This window comes from Takifugu rubripes, chromosome 18 (genome assembly GCF_901000725.2).
Source record: "Takifugu rubripes chromosome 18, fTakRub1.2, whole genome shotgun sequence".
NCBI classification, from domain to species: Eukaryota; Metazoa; Chordata; class Actinopteri; order Tetraodontiformes; family Tetraodontidae; genus Takifugu; species Takifugu rubripes.
In genome coordinates, this window is record NC_042302.1 from 2,628,452 (window position 1) to 2,644,874 (window position 16,423).

The 16,423-nt window shown below is 45.1% G+C and overlaps 1 protein-coding gene across 4 annotated transcripts in view; it reads right to left on the reverse strand.

Moving 5' to 3' along the window:
* Positions 1-15,329, reverse strand: part of usp6nl (USP6 N-terminal like) — a 28,822-nt gene extending 13,493 nt beyond the window's left edge. The window contains exons 1-2 of one of the 4 annotated variants that reach the window (XM_011613211.2): positions 15,174-15,329; positions 10,620-10,726 (exon numbers count right to left, since the gene is read on the reverse strand). In XM_011613211.2, coding sequence (XP_011611513.1) covers positions 10,620-10,623 — 4 coding nt within the window. In that variant the 5' untranslated portion in view covers positions 10,624-10,726; positions 15,174-15,329. Of the gene's footprint in view, positions 1-2,807; positions 3,438-10,619; positions 10,727-14,188; positions 14,338-15,012; positions 15,149-15,173 lie in introns of those variants that run through there. The other 3 variants (XM_029825865.1, XM_029825866.1, XM_029825864.1) reach the window with 3 other exon arrangements.
* Positions 15,330-16,423: the final 1,094 nt, after the last annotated feature.

The window sequence follows — 16,423 nt, forward strand, 5'->3', positions numbered from 1 at the left end:
AAACACCAACATGAGCCCCTGCTGAGTTGGACCCCCCTGATTGTTTTCAGTTTTTCTGACCTCGTCCCATCAATTTTTAATCAAATCCATAAACCTTTACCCTCAAGGACAAAGCATCGATCACATTTAGCACAAAATCAGTGCGTCCGATCAATAATTCAATAACTCATTTAAAATAAAGAAATAAATTAAGAAGGTTGTTGTTTTCCTCGGTGGCTTCATTCCTGTTGCCGCTTCCTCTTTTTGTTCTGAATCAGAGACCCAAACTGCCAGTTTAGCGAGTGGGTGGGCATCCTGGCACCGGAGCCGGCAGCAAATCCAAACGCACCTCTGACCCGAGCCTCAGACGAGTAAACGGCGCCCGGCGTTGCAAGGACGGAGGCGATACAGACGCGTAAAAACCCACAGAAACGAGATCGGGTCCCGCAGACGCGCTGACATAAACACGTCTGTCTGCTCGGACTCATGTGACCTGAAACAACAATGAGGTGGGAACAGCCGTACTCCGATGCTGGGACTTTATTCCGAGCAGCTAAACGTGGGGGCAGAAGAGACGGAGCTAAATACGGGTACGTCCCCGGAGAGGCTGAAACCACCTCCTCGGGCTCTTTACACTCACACCACAATTACAGTCAGAGCTAAAGATCTGTGCACTCCTAGATGTGCATTAACTGTGTTGTCTTTGGGCTGCAGACACACAACCTTTTATTTCCTCTTTATGTGGTGTCAAATTCTGGAATAAGGGTGCACGTGTGTTCCTTCAACAGACCATAAACTGGTGACATCAAGAGCTTTCAGATACCAGATTTAGTGAAGTGACTGAAGATCCTCAAAGGCAACTTCCTGAAGTCGTTTCCCTTTTCCACATCTGCGCATGTGACGTGACCATCGGATCAGCTGATAACTGAGAGGTCGCCTGCTAAATAATCTACACCGGCGCCGCCTTTATTGCATTTACCGTGTCTCCATTTTGGTTCAACCCTGGCAAATATTTTCACATCTCCGTCTGATCTAATGATGCGAGGAACCAGCCGTTTCCCTGACAACCTGACACCAGAAACAAACCCAAATTCTTTGATGGTGCCAAATCTGAGATACGAGCGGCGAGGAACATAAAACTAAGCCAGGTATGAAAATTAAAGCTCCGCAAAGTTGCCCTTTAGGAAGGACAGGCGGGCAATTATCTCTGCCTCTGCAGCAGGGATATCAGCAGGGGGCTTCGGCCTCAAGCCTGCTGGGCCTCCACTGTCTGCTGGGATGGTGCAGTTAACATCAGAAAGCACCTGTAGGGACACGTCAAATGACCTTAAACCACTGCATCATCTGCTGTCAGCTTTCACCTTTGACTCGCATGTGTGCGTGCATTGAACCAGGCTGAGCTCTTCTGCAGGGCTGATGGAGGCAGATGAAACCGAAAGGAAAGAGCCGATTGTTGAGGAGCTGTCGAGAAAGCATCTCAGATGTTCCGTGGTGAATCGCCTCCTGATCCCACGTCGCCTGCGTCACTGTAAATATCACACTATATCACCATACAGGGTGGGGGATGGGCTGAGGAGCGGCGGGTTCTTGGTTTGAACCCCAGTGAAGACAAATCATGGAAGGTAGTAGTAGGGGAAGGTGCCAGAACCCCTTCAGAGCACTGCTGAGATACCCTTGAGCGAGGTACCACACCCACAAATGCTCATATAGGGCTCTGCGATGAACTGGCCACTTATCCAGGGGAGGACCCTGCACGTGTACCCTCCCCGTGACCCCGAAAGGGATAAAGCGGTTCAGAAGGTGAGATGACACCATCGAGATATCAGTCACGGTTAAGGAAATACTGTCAACAAAAGACAGGAACGACAGTGAAACAAGAATTTGCAGACGTGATGGACAGATCGTCAGTCCCCTCTTGCCCAACTTCATTCATCACACACCAGAGAGGCAGTTGCCACACACTTACACTCGTCCTTGTTCTTCTACCTTTGTGAGGACTTTCCTAGACAAAATGTGTTAGCCAGCAACTCACCCCAACCACCCCATCTCACTCCCTAAACCCAATTCAACCTCAAAACAATGTCTCCCCCATCAAATGGTCCTTTTAAAGTGAGGACCAGCCAAAATGTCTTCACTCCTCCCCAAATGTCCTCATTTTGCGAGTAGAATGATACTCTATGGGACTCTATGTAGCAAGTACAAGAACACACACACACACACTAACACACACACACACACACACACACACACACACACACACACACACACACACACACACACACACCTGTTAAAGACGACTCACGGTGAGAGGTTTCATCTCAACAAGGTCAGCGATGTAATAATACACTATTGCTGTTAAAATGAATCATTTACATGCGGGAATTTATTCCACCATTATTTTAATTTTGGAAGATGACATCAGCTCTGTGATTGCGTCCGACTGCTTGCCAAGAACAATCTGACAGAAATGTGTGTGAATTGAAACCTGACATCCTGCAACAATCTGAGCGTCTCTTCCCCAGATCAACAGTTAACAGGAATGGTTCAGCTTGATTTCTGCGCGTAACACTGATATCAGCAACACAACAATTTCTCTTCGAATAAAATCGCACATCAACAGGCTGCTGTTTACTGGCCCCTCCACCTGTCATCCAATCAGTTGAGGGCTGCATAATTAGTCGCTGCTGGTTTGTCTTATTCTCTTCTCAGTAATCAGCACATTACGAAGACAGCTGCCCCTCCCTCAGTCAAATTTGCCCTTCATGCGTTTACCCTCAATCATGGAACACAATCACCGATCGTGACGGCTGTTTAATGGCTAAACACACCTCCGAGCCTGGCCCTGCGTCTGGACGGCGACACCAACTCCTTGACGATCTGTAGGACCTGCATGGTCACGAGGAGGGAGATGGATGAGCTGCAGGGCAGGGGCAGACTGCTGTCGCCCTCTCACCCCCCACAACTTCATCCCTCTCCGGTTCCACCTCAGGATTCATCCTCTGATCTGGATTTTGGCATCTTGGCTGGATTCTGTTGCGTTCCAAAGACAGTGGCCAACTCTCCCGACACTTAAACGTCCTCACACGTGCCCGTTTCTCCTGAAAACAAGTCGCACCTGCTTGGAATTCCGTCCTCGCTCTGCAGGGAACGGCTCAACTTCACACCCGGCAGCTGCAGAAAGTAGCGCCGACTGCTCGTTTTGAAAGTGGATGCGGCCGTCTGGCGTGTGATGTGTGTGGTGTTCTCAGCTGGAGAAGCATCACACTCTTCACACACACGGATCACTTTGCTCCTCTTCTTCTTCTTCTGGCTGCTGTAGATCAGTCCGCGTTGTTGTCTCTCAACTGTCCGACTCCCTCACCACCTCTCCTGAATCCCTCCTCGCTCCCTCTGCAGTTGTTGCTGGCGAGCCTCTCGCGAGCCTCTCCTCACATCATCTGAACTGGGATTAATGGCCACTCACCTCCCTCCACCATCTCTTTCTCTCCCTTCGTCTCTTCTTTCCCTGCCCTCCTCCCCTCCTCTCTCTCATTGAGCTGCTTTCTGCTGCCTTTTATTCTCAAGCACATTTGCGGCGGAGAACACCGGTAGAATGAAACAGGATATTTGGAGGCGAGATATGAGCCCCATGGTGATTTACGACCAGCAGCATCCCTCACCTGCAGAAGCTCTTTACCACAACCTCCGGGTCTCACTGTCAAACATGTTTTAAAGACAAAATCTGCTTTTCATTTGTGTTTGTGCTGCTCATAAAGTTCATTTTAAACTGTAAATAAGGGTGTATAATTAGGTCAGCATGTGAATTTACACAGCATGTGCTACAGATGCACTATAGCCGCTTGGACTTCCTCTCGGATGTTTACTTCAGCTTCTGGATGAGCTCAGCACACATGTGCACACACACACACACGCAAATAATACCGTAGTCTTTATATGGCATCACTGAATTGCTGCTACCTTGAGCAGGAAATGAGTATTTGGATGGAAAAAAACAGTAAAACTAACCAGACAATGACAGTGGCGTTCCACTAGGATCCGTGCTCGGCCCATTTCCTTGTCCCAGAAACAGCTCTACTGGAACGTACCATCCATTAACATTAAAGTACCAACATCACTAAAACAAGTGAACACATCAGTTTAGAAATAGCTCGACCTAGTCTGGTTACAGCCAACACCAACTGCTGGTGATATCGTTTGAGTAATGAGTAAAGTGAGCGACCGTTTCTGTCACGTTTATGAGCTCAGTTAGCTTCCAGCAATCTGGGAGTATAATGACTAGTAAAGAAGTGTTGACCTGTGTGAATCAAATCTCACCTTAGCCACGTTATCTCCTTCTTTTTGCTAATACGGAACAAAAATCCCTAATGATTACATTCTACCAACCCAGTACTTTGATGTATATATAGTATTTCTCCATGCATCTTGTTTCACCCTGATGTGCTTTAGCAAGTTACTACTAAACAAACTAGTCTTCATATCACATCTTTCACCTTTTGTTTTGTAGAGTTTGCATTCTGCAATGGTCTGGTTGTTAGTGTTAATGTCCCAGACAGGTGACAGGATGGAATCAGTCATGTTTGGGTCAGCAACATGCTGTGTATGTTTAAATGGGACATGATGCAGATTATGGTCTGCCATGGTGTCCCACCGCGGAACCGCTATCCTCTGGCAGAGAGTACTACACAATGTAGATTTTTTTCCTTGAGTAGTCGTATGTACCGATACTTTGAGATAACGCTGTATCAGCTGGTTACCTGGTATCTCTACGTTTTGCCTCCACTTATAAATAAGGACAGAAGGCAGAGTGACTGAGCAGCGACACTTTCACACTGACACACAGGCGTAATAAAGTCCTCGGCTCAGCAGCTGCTTCATTTCTTAATAATAAACATTAATAATGCTCCTGTAAACAGAAGCCCGGTCTGATGAAATGTTTCTGGACTTGTTAGCAGGTTGTTCCAGCCTCACTGGACAGACTAACCCAAGGCTGCTGTTGCTATGTGTCAAACCTATAGCTGCTCCAGGTGACCACATATGTTCTAACAGCTACTTCTGCTCCACAGTCCTTCTGTCAGCTGCACAGGGTTTGTTTGAGGTTGGTGCTATCTGGCCGAGGGACTCGACACACACCGCATCGCTAACACGCCACAGTGGTGACATACACTCATCTGCTGGCATTCAGGTGGACGATGATTGAATTAGGCTGCTTGTTCCGCACATTGATTAATGCTGCCTGCAGCGCTTAGATGTGTCCCACACACGTCGCTGTCAGCCCAGAGCAACGCAAATTCTTCCAAGAAACAACTGAATTTGCTTTAACTTAAAAGGTCATTGGTCATTTCCTAAAAAAGACAAAACAAATCTGTTTACCAGTTTAAAAAAACAAACATGTGACAGATTAAGCAAACAAAAAATGGATGACGCAATTGACTCATCACAGCTAATCTTAGCAATAATTTATGTTATTGTTGCTAACTAATATTAGTAACAGCTTAGTTACACATCCAAACACGCAGGAACTTTATCCTTTTGGACACATTTTTTTAAATAACTGATGAGAAATGTCCAAATGCATAGGGAAAGTGTTTCAAAGTGACAAAAAAATCCAATTCCAGCGGACGACAATGGTCTGAACTTTAAGACCAAATGTGTAAGTGGTGAATCAGCATTTTGCTCAGTTTGGTTCAGGTCATTGGCTGACTTTGTTGTTCGGTTTCCTCCCTCCATCCTCCCTTGACCCGGCACAGAACCTAGGCGAGCGAGGGAATGGGAACGCACAAGTAAGAAAACAAGAGCTCGGCCTCGCACTTCCTGTTCACCCTCCCCCGTGCCACTTCCTGTTTAAAGTGTGGCCTTTAGACCAACCGGGCCGCAGCCAAATTTCCAGAGTCCTGCATGTCCGCAGCTACATCTGTTGCTGTGAAATGTTCCACCTCCACCTGCTTCATTCACGTCAGCGTTTCTGACCTCAGAACTTTTTTTTCACCTCACAGCAACAAGCTTTGGAAAAGCCTGTAGATGTCCTTTATGTTGCTCCTACAAATTAAGAGCATAATACCTCATTCCATCAGAACTCTGACATGGTTTTGCTGTGTTGTGAACACTTTGATGTAAACCGCTGTGGTTTGATGCACACTCTGCATGTGGTTTTTTCTGGTGTTTTGTGACATCCCATAAAAACAAGAATCCAAACCAGCATTTGTGAAAAGAGGCTGCTTACTCAAAATTGTTGTTTTCATGAGGTCAGAGAAGAACCACAACCACATTACTTTTGTCTGCAGAGTGAATATTTGATGGAAATCAAAAATTCAAATAAATCATGAGGGCATCAGGACCACTGTGGGGATGCCTGAAGCTAATTTCAGCGTTCTCTTTTGAGCCCAACAGTCAGACTAATTACAGCATCTGTTTCATGATTAAGTAACTTGTAACTACGTGTTAGCATATTAGCTACAAGACTCTCACTGCTCATGGCAACAACTCAATCTCTTTGGGTTTTTGACTGTGCAGAACTTTAGCTTTGCCAGTGTTCCATTCTCACATGCTAGCTTACCTTTAGCTTGCCACAGCTATAGCTAAGGCCTTCGAGAAGACTAATTAAAGTAAGAGAATGTTAGAATTTTAGCCCACAGTAAAGCAAAATAGGGTCATCAGGTATTGAAGATATTAATTTGGGAGGAGGGACACCATCAACATAGACCAGTAGCTCAAATCTCCATGGTAACCAAATCCAAGTGCACAAATCCCATAAAGGTATTCCGAGGAGACAATGTCATCCAGTTCATGTTTAACAAATGTAAGACTTGGCTTTAATGATACAGTCAATAAAATCCCATTATTTTACTTTATTCATGTTTTCAAACTGGATTTAATCCCATTTTCAGTTACGGCTGTTTGTTGTTTACAGCATCACGGTGAATCTAAACCTGTGCACCCTTTAAATAATCTTTTCTATTTATTATTCTGTTGTTTAATTAATTCAGTCCTTTCAAACCTGCAGGCCTGCTGGACGAGCGTCGGCCATGAAAAGCAAATAAATGCACCGGCTGCTCGCTATAAATTTGAAAGAACTCCTTCAGCTGCATGATGGGAACTGGAAACCCCGATAAAGTCTTATGGGGAAAACTTAGCCTGCAGCGGTGAAATGAAGCTCTTTCAGAAGCAGCCAGCAGCAGAACCAGGACCAGAAAGTGCCGTGCCACGCTCACTCGCCCAGAAAATTCCATCCATCCAATCAAAAATCCATTACCTGCGTCGAGACCCTGCAGCTCCCTTCCACACAGGCACCGGACCGTGGAAGGATTATTCTCAGTTTAGTCTTCTAATCTCACTATGAAAATATGAAATCTGTTCCTACTTCCCAACTCAAAGAGAATTCTGTGGTGGTGAATCCATTTATCCTTTAATTGTCACACTGATTTTTTTTCCAGCACAAAACACGGGCTCTGGTTCTGGAGGAGCTGCACCCAACACCCCCGGCCAGGTACAGAGTCATCCGTCCCAGGTGGGCCAGGATGGGAACGAATTCTACCTCTTTATTACACTGTCAGACCTGGTTCTGATGAACAACAAGCAAGTTTGATCACCTCCACAGGAACACCATATCGAGCAAAGGCCGATGTGGATTTAGGTATGTAAACTAACACCCTGTGTTGTTGGTGTGTGTGTGTGTGTTTGCAGACTGATGCCTCGAGGATGATGGTTGAGGATCCATTTCCTACTGCTGCCGTGTTTACTGGGAGATGTAATCATATTCCAGCAAGGCTTCCTTCCTGTAACCTCCGCAATACACACACGCTCACACACGACATCCGAGAATCACTCAGCACTGCGGTGGCGAGGACAGAAGCTCCTGAGAGGAATGGAGGACAAACGGCATTCCATCGCATCACAGGGTCACATGACACAGGTAGGAGCCGTTAAATGTCAGAGTACGCAGACTTCCCGGTAACCTGGTAACCTATAAATCCAGCCATCCAGAGGGAATCAGGGGTCAACATCTGCAATATTATAATATGGTGCAGCTCTGTTTCAGCTCTGAACTGAAGCTTCTCTTCATCGGGCTGCCGAATAAATTGAAGTGTGGGTAGAAAAAGGGGGAGATCTCAGAGATAGAGATCGACTGAGACGTTCGGGGATTGAACATCACAGAACTAATGAGCATTTCTATGCTGTTGTGAAACATATTAAGGTCCTGGGGTGAATATCATATTGGGGACTGTCCACGCCACTTCATTTCCTCCCAGCAGGGGGCCTCAGATGTGGATCTGACAGCGCAGCATTAATGAAACAGCCAGTCATCCGGCATTAAATCTGCACTAACTTCAATCCTTAATCCCTTTTAAGGTTCAAACTCACAGCCTGCCCGGGGTGACGAGACCTTAAAGTGGAGGAAGTGCAGCTGGTTAATCAACCTGCCCGACCGGCGTTACAAGCAGAAAGAAACGGTGCCTTTATCCTCGGGGGCATTTTTCAAACAACGACATTTCTAACAATCAGCCTGAGTCACGGAGAGGCACCGGAGTGACATCGCAGGCAAAGAACACGCAGCAGGCGAGGCGTCATCGTCACTTCAACGGCGGAGGGTCGAACCGTGAAGAAACGCCACAGACGATGCGTTCAAAGGCTGCCAGAAATGTGAGGAAATGAGCACAAACAGCCAGAGAGGAATATTAACACCTGAAGTTATTAAAGCCCCCCTCCACCAACTCGCCCTGACATCACGACCAGCAATCTCATCACGATCAAAGCAACTTCAAATGATATACTTTATATATAAAGACACATATATATATATATATAGATCGGATAAATGCTATACCTGACAATAGAGGCATCATGTAATAATTATGGTAAAATTAGAGGAGATCATTTATCTGCAGCTGATGAGTCATTCAGCGGGGGTCAAGCAGTCGTGTGGGAGTCTGTCTGTCTCCTGCAGGGCTGTTGCATGCTGGGAATCAGCTGCACCACTATTATTACCGACAGCGCTTCAAATCATCATCTCGCCTGGCCTGTGGGAAGGGCATTCGATTGGACGCAACGGCATATTTGCTCCCTGAAACACCCGTTTCTTTTCACATAAACAATAAAAATGAAAGAAGACGTATTTTTCTGATTCGTTTGACAAGATTCGGAGCATTTTCAGATGAGATCTGTGTTCATCTGACCCGATTTAATGAGCGTCTGTTTATTCATCAGCACTGTTGTGGTCAAAGCGAGGAGCCTCACTCAGGAAAAGTTTTTTAAAACTTTTCCATGAAAAAGAAGGATGTAAAGGTGCAGCAGCAGTGACAAACAGACAGATTTCAGTCACCCCCCCCCCCATCTGGAGTGCTTTTGGCTGATGGAGATAATGAGCTGAGGATATCATCACCACCAAAGGTTGAGATAAATAATGGAGCAAAAGGTTCCCTTCAACGGTGTCACATGACCAAGTCTGGCTTCATCAACTGTTCGTGATCTCTGCTGAAAACTGTTACGACAAAACCAATTTTGACAAAACAAAGGTTTTGGTTGTCAGCTTGTCGACTTTCTGTTACTGCTCATCGGATTAATCACTCCCGCTCAAGGACACCCCCCCCCATCACACACTAAAACAAGGGTGCAGAGGAAACAGCAGTAATCGGGTTAAACCTTCAGGAGGGTCTACCTAATCCAATCACCTTCCCATAAGGTTGCCCCGGTAACCCAGTCCCAGCCTCTGGTATACAGGCCTTGGGCAGAGAGCCAACACAGAGAGAGTTAACACTGCTGGCAGCAGGAAGTGCTGGCTCCGGTACAGTTTTTTATCCGTAGGGCGCTAAACAAAGAGGAGGAGAAGGTCCGGGAGGGCAGGAAGGGGCGGGAAAGTGTGACAACCTGATGCATTTCACCCTGTCAGCAATAATTTAAAAGGTCCAGCCTAAACAATGACCGCCGGAATCCATGATCCCCTTCTATAACATGTCACACATTTATTTATTCAGAGGGGCCCAATTTAGGCACAGGAACAGGAAAAACAAGCCGTCCAACGCATTAGCTTGCTAACAGGTACATGCACAAGGATGGATCGAATTCAATTTCATATTTATAATCGTTTCAGGAATATAATCATCTTATTCCACGATAAAACACATGTTCAATAAGACACACCCTTGCAGTAAAGAATCATCTGCAGCCCAGTGTGTGTGTGTGTGTCACATGTATGACATTAGCGGTATATATATTGCAGTCTGTATGACTCATGGGGGCCGTGCCTTTTTTCACACAGCGGCAGGTAGCTGCCCACTCGCACACACACACACACACACACACAAGCTGCAGATAGACCTGATGGAGTGCACACATCTGCCCTCCCATCATGCACTGCAGCATGATTTATGAGGGTGATGAGGTGCTGCTGGATGCAGCAACTGCTCAGCTGTGGTGTGTTTCTGCCATCGGGGGGAGCCGATGGACACTTGTTTAACATCTATGCGGACATTCAAAGGAGGCTTTAACACACTGCATAATCTCACTGACCACAGCGAACAGGAAATTAAAACGTCCCAATCAGCAATCGGCTGATGCTTGAACGAGGGAAGGGCCAATGTCACAACAAAAAAAGTCTAAAAAAATAAATACAAACTAAAGCGAATAAATACAAAAGTATAGCTTACTCATGGTGGGAGTCCAGAGGACGGTGGTGGGGCGAGGCCCAGGCTGGGCAGCGCTTTGGAAAGGTGAGGTTATTCTCCACTGTGTCTCTCCGAGAGGCACTCATGACCTGAGGACAGAAGGAAGGACACAGGAAATCACCATCCAGCAATAAATAAAGAATAAATCTCACCAAGGGAAGGTAAACATGAATGTCACGTCTCAGATCTGGCAGCATCACCACTGCAAGAAATCAACACTCATCCTGACCCTTCTCACTTAGCAAGGGTGATACTGAAGCTATGGTGGCTTTTGAGGGTTAAAATGCATTTTTGACAAGTATTTTCTGTTCCTGAGCGCAGGAATTTTAAATTTTACTTGATGCTGCTAATAAAGAAAACATCAGTAATAAAGTCTGTTCGTGGCTACCGCAGAAACATTCTAGCAGTCAATACTTTGATTTATTTTTGATTAATCAAACACTTATTTGCTTTAAAATTTTAAATGTATTTAATGTAAATGATGAAACTTTTTCCATACAGACTTTTAACGGAAACAGTGAAAACCAACAGACACACTCAGTCTTCCTTTATCGCTCTGCTACATCACACTGAAGACGGCAGCAGCAGTAATCTGATGACAGTGTACAGTAATGATAGGGTCATTTGATCACTGCAGATGTCTGCGCACGCACGTGTGTGTGTGTGTGTGTGTGTGTGTGTGTGGGGGGGGGCGGGGGGGGAAGAGCAAGCCAACCGCAGATGCTGGAGGAGCCAACATCCTCTGAGGCTGCACCAGAAACCTGCACAGGTCAGCAGAAACCAGCGGCAGAGAGGTAAACAGTGCGGCCCCATCAAGACTTCCTCTGCATCTCTGTCCTCTTCTTCATTAGCTTTGCTGTTTTCAGAATTAAAGCCAGTCCCTGCAGTTAAAACTGCTAAGGTCTAATCGAAACGGTCATCAAAAATGTGAAAAATACTAAAAAAACCCGACATTATCCTTGTTCAAAGTCGCCAGCTTAGTCAGCGAGCACTGATAGCTGAACCCTCTGACTGTGCAGCGATGAATGAAAATAAATCCTAAATTTCAGTAAGAGATCATAAATGTCTTAAAGGTTCCAGAGCAAAAATGTGTTTTTAAGGTTTTAAAAAGGCCAACAAGTGATTTATTACAGCAGCCACAGGTCCAGCCAAAGAAAAGTCCTATTAGAGCGGAGGCTGTGAGCTGGCTTTTAATCCACCATATGTCCACCACTGCTGCCTCGGACCGCCGCCAGTCAGCCGATCAAGCTAACAGGAAGTTAACTGAGCGGCAAACTAGAAGCCCATTAAGTAGCTGGACTCAAATTATTTTAGAATCAAGCTGTTGTCTGCCTTGAATGGTCAACCAATAAGAGTTTAAATAACCCTCTGCATCAGTCTTTAAACCCAGCCTGGCCAAAGAGGCCCACTGGCTGCTGGACACGAGGTTAGTTACACCTGATCTAATGCAGGAAGTGCACACACACACACACACACACACACACACACACACACACACACACACACACACACACACACACACACACACACACACACACACACACACACACACACACACACACACACACACACACACACACACAGTGGAGCGCTGCTCTAAATCGGAGTATTCACAGACACTGAAATGGGATCAGCAACCTGTAAGTTCTCTGTTTGGCGATGACCTGCTGGGACCGTGGCCTGAATGGTTGTGCTGGAACGCAGGTTCCATAAGAGCAACTGGAGCACCGTTAAGGACAGATTCTGACCTGGAAAACCAGGGGTGAATTCCATCGTTTATCCCACTGAACTGTAGTCTTTTGTAAAAACTGAGCACACAAAGGTGATACATGTCCCTTAAGTGTTACCGGTTCTGGTAGATCTGAGCCTGACGTGTCCCTACCACGCAGCCTGACAAATAAAGTACCTTTTCAACACACACTTATTAGTTTGTGGAGAGGCTGTGCAGCGGATACAGAAGTAGTAATTTGTGGTTGTTGACCCTAAAGACTTCCCTTTCCTCCCTGTCATGCTTCCAACAACAGCTTCCACTCCAGACACCATTGCGTGTATTTTACGGAGCTTAAACCAGATCTATGCATTCTCAACGACAGTCCATGTAAACAATAAAGCGCCTGACATACAGCCAGCACTCCAAACCGAATCTTCCCCACCAAAGCAGATAAACAGCATTTTAAACATCGCTCTGCATGTGACATCATGTTCCCGGTTTATCACCACTTTTCCATCACAGCTGTCAACCGTGGTGACAAATGTAGACACGGGGAAGATCAACCACCCACTTGAAATGGAAGTTAAAAAAAAAAATCAGTCAAAGTTGGAAGGGCCACATGGACCAAACAGGGATACAGTTAACCATAAGCAGGGTCTAACGTCTACTTCTGGGTAACACACCAGTACAAAGACTTTGACCGAGAGTGTGTGTGCTCGGGTACTTGCTACAGAGTACCTCAGGACTTTAAAGGGCTGTTTAAGGTTATAATGTTGGGATTAGATTTGGGTTTAGGTTAGGGTCAGGGTTAATGTCAGGGGGTGGTTAGTTGGGATCTGGGATGGTTCTATTAAGGTTAACTGGGAAATGCATTAGGTCTATGAATGTCCTCACAAAGATAGAAGTAAAAGGATGTGTGTTTTTAACTAGATCATACTGCAGCATCCCTTTAGTCTGGGAAAACTTCTAAACCGGCAAAAACAGAGTGAAGCCAATAAAGCACAACTGTTTGACTGTTTGTCCTAATAACTGCTATGCTAATGTTTACTTCTTCAGCACATTTGCCAAATATTCTAACTGTTTGGTGAATTTACTCGCAGTCCAAATCCTGCAGCAGCAGGATGTCCAGGAATTTCACTTTGCTGTTTATCAGCATTTTCCATCAGAGCTGAAACCACTGCTGATCCCCAAAAGCTCGTCAGCCAGCAGCGACGGCTCCGAATGAAAGAGCTGATAAAGCAAAGTGTCTGACCCTGGGCCGCCAAACAGGGAAAAACAAAACAGAACTTTAACTTGATAGTCACTGCACCATGCAGCACCAACACCATTTTAGGATTTCATAGTTGATTTTTAAAATCTCTTCTAATCTTAATCTAGTCTGCGTTGCTCCTGTCGCACAGACACGAACTGTCTCTACTAAATCACCTGTGTTTTCCATCTGTAAAGCCCCTGGATGCACTAAGCCGCATTATCCCAGAGCAGCACCGGGAGGGTTGAATCACCCTATTGTGAAGTCAGCAACAGCAAAACGTTATGTAGTCAAACATAGTTTACAAAATAAAGACAGAATTTTGTGAAGAATTTTAACATCACTCTTACTTTGCAGTGGTTTGGATTGTAGAATGTTTCGTAATGCAGCATTTAAGATGAAAACCTCCCAAGTTACAAAAATTCTGTTGCCACATTCTTACCATAGAGTATTGATAAACCGAATGCAATTTTATCACATATATGCACGGACTTTCCGAATTCAAGCATTTATTTTGATAATACCGCTAACCTACATCCGGTTTTATTCTCGGGGTTTAGCTTTACACAGCTCATCGTTAAGATAACCAACCTCTCTCAAAGAATTCGGTATTTATCGTCACCGATCTCGTGCGCTGCCGCTGCGTCCATCCGGGCGCGTTTTATTCTGCGAAGATTCTGCGTGACGTTGCGTTAAATTAATATTTCACATCGCAAACCCAGCAGCAGAAGCGGCTATTAACCGATCCAAAGTGAGTGACAGGCCACGCAGCCAATCAGGAGCCTGAAGTCTCGTGCTCGCAGCTGAGAGGAGGCGGGGATTGGAGTAACGTCCACACCGAGCTGCCGTTGCGGGAGGCAGCCTCGCGGCAGCGATACCCGTAAAGTTTGCGGCAGTAACAGCAAGATGACCGGAAGCACAACAAGTAAAAACTAAAGAACGCGCAAAAACGGACGGACAGCTTTGTCACACACGTCATCACAACAGACCCCCTAAATGCTATTTAACACGAAATTATTGACTATTGTCACGTTTTCACATCAAACACATGTCTTGTGTAAAATGATCATGTTTTCAGGTTAGGGCTGATATAACCACACGGTAGTTCGACTAAACAAAGTCGAAGATGATTTAGGCCATTTAAGATCTGACAAATTATATGTTTTCAGATCAATAAATAAGCCAATTCCCTTCGCAAACCTACCACGTTTGCGAATGTAACTTTTACTTTGTAGACTGATACCGGAAGTACCATCTTCGTCTGTGCTAAGTCAACAGTGGTGGGTTTGGCTAGGTAGGCCTCGGTGAATACAAATAACCACAAAGTTTACAATAATAAAACACAATGTTCCGTCTTTGCGAGGTGTAAAACAACATTAACACTTGAACACAAGCTGGAAATAAAGCCCCCAAACCTTCAGCGGCATGATTCATTTCACCCCGACGCGCTCCCGGTAATGGGCTACCGTCATTGGAACGCCGCCGTCTCACTGACAGACCCGATTCAGCAACTCGACAAGTTCCCCGACCCGAACCGACCCGAAGCGAAGCGAACAAACCCAGCGAGGTGACGCACCTTGGTTCCAACTCGACGGCTCCGCACGGATCACATCGCTACTACGGTACTTCCCTGGACATGCTGGAGCAGAAAATGTCCATGGTCCCGTACCAGGAAGTCCGGAGCACTTCTCAAACTCTGTGGGAGCCGCGCAGGATGTTCAGCCAGGTAGCAATGCGCCGCCCGCCGGAGCCGCCTGACCCCAGCGGGGGGAGAGATCCTGCCGCCACCGCGGCGGCTGCGTCCAACCACAATCACCCACAATGAGCCGGCATTGGAATTATTAGAATGACTATAATATGCAGCAGGTTCTGCAAATCAAACAGCATTATTTATAAACGAACAAACTAATTTCATTGTATGCTTCGGTTTTCTGCTTCTTTATACTTCTCATTTCAGTCATGTGCTGCAGAGTGTAACAGCAGCAGCAACAATCACAACACAAGTCAATAAACGAACTGGTTTAATTCAGAAACTCAAGTCAAATATCCTTTTTTCCCCCCTGAATTAAAGGATATTTGACTCAAGTCAAGTTAAAATCGTTACAAATGAGCCACGAGTAAAAGGCACCAAAATCGTGAACTCTAGAAAACGTATTGACTTTGTTCTTATTGTTATAATGTTCTTTCGTATCATGTGCTTTATTTGTCAACTTTGTCACTTTGAAATAGTCTGAGTCCCAGTGACGTAATCACAAATGTAAATAGTATGACATCATGACGTTCACGTGCGAGAAAATGCTGTTTCTGGGTCTATGCTGACACCTGTCGGTCGCGTGTGGAACTGCGCCACAGCAACATATAAAGATATTATTACATTAGCTTTAAACATTCACGGCTGCCAAATAAAAACATTTAAAACAAAAATCTCATACTCGTATAAAACCCGAAGGCGATTTCTTCATACGAACTGTTGTAATATAATAAACTGTTTATATTACTTTAATTTAATAATTAATAAGAATTCACTTTAATATTTAGAAAAAAGATGTTTCCAAGAAACCTGACTGGATTTCTTTATCAAAACACGACCTTGATTAAGAACACAAGAATATTCTACTAAATTTCAGTTAAATTTATTTTTTCTTGTTCACACCCAGACCACTTACTAGCGTTTACATCACTGAAATTAGTCTCAATACACCAAGCAACAAATCAGTCGAAAATATAAAACTAATAAAATACTTTAAAACATTCGTGGCTCGGGTTATCAAAATCAAAACATCTGATACGTTAAATATTGAATATATTAATTAAATACACATTAAA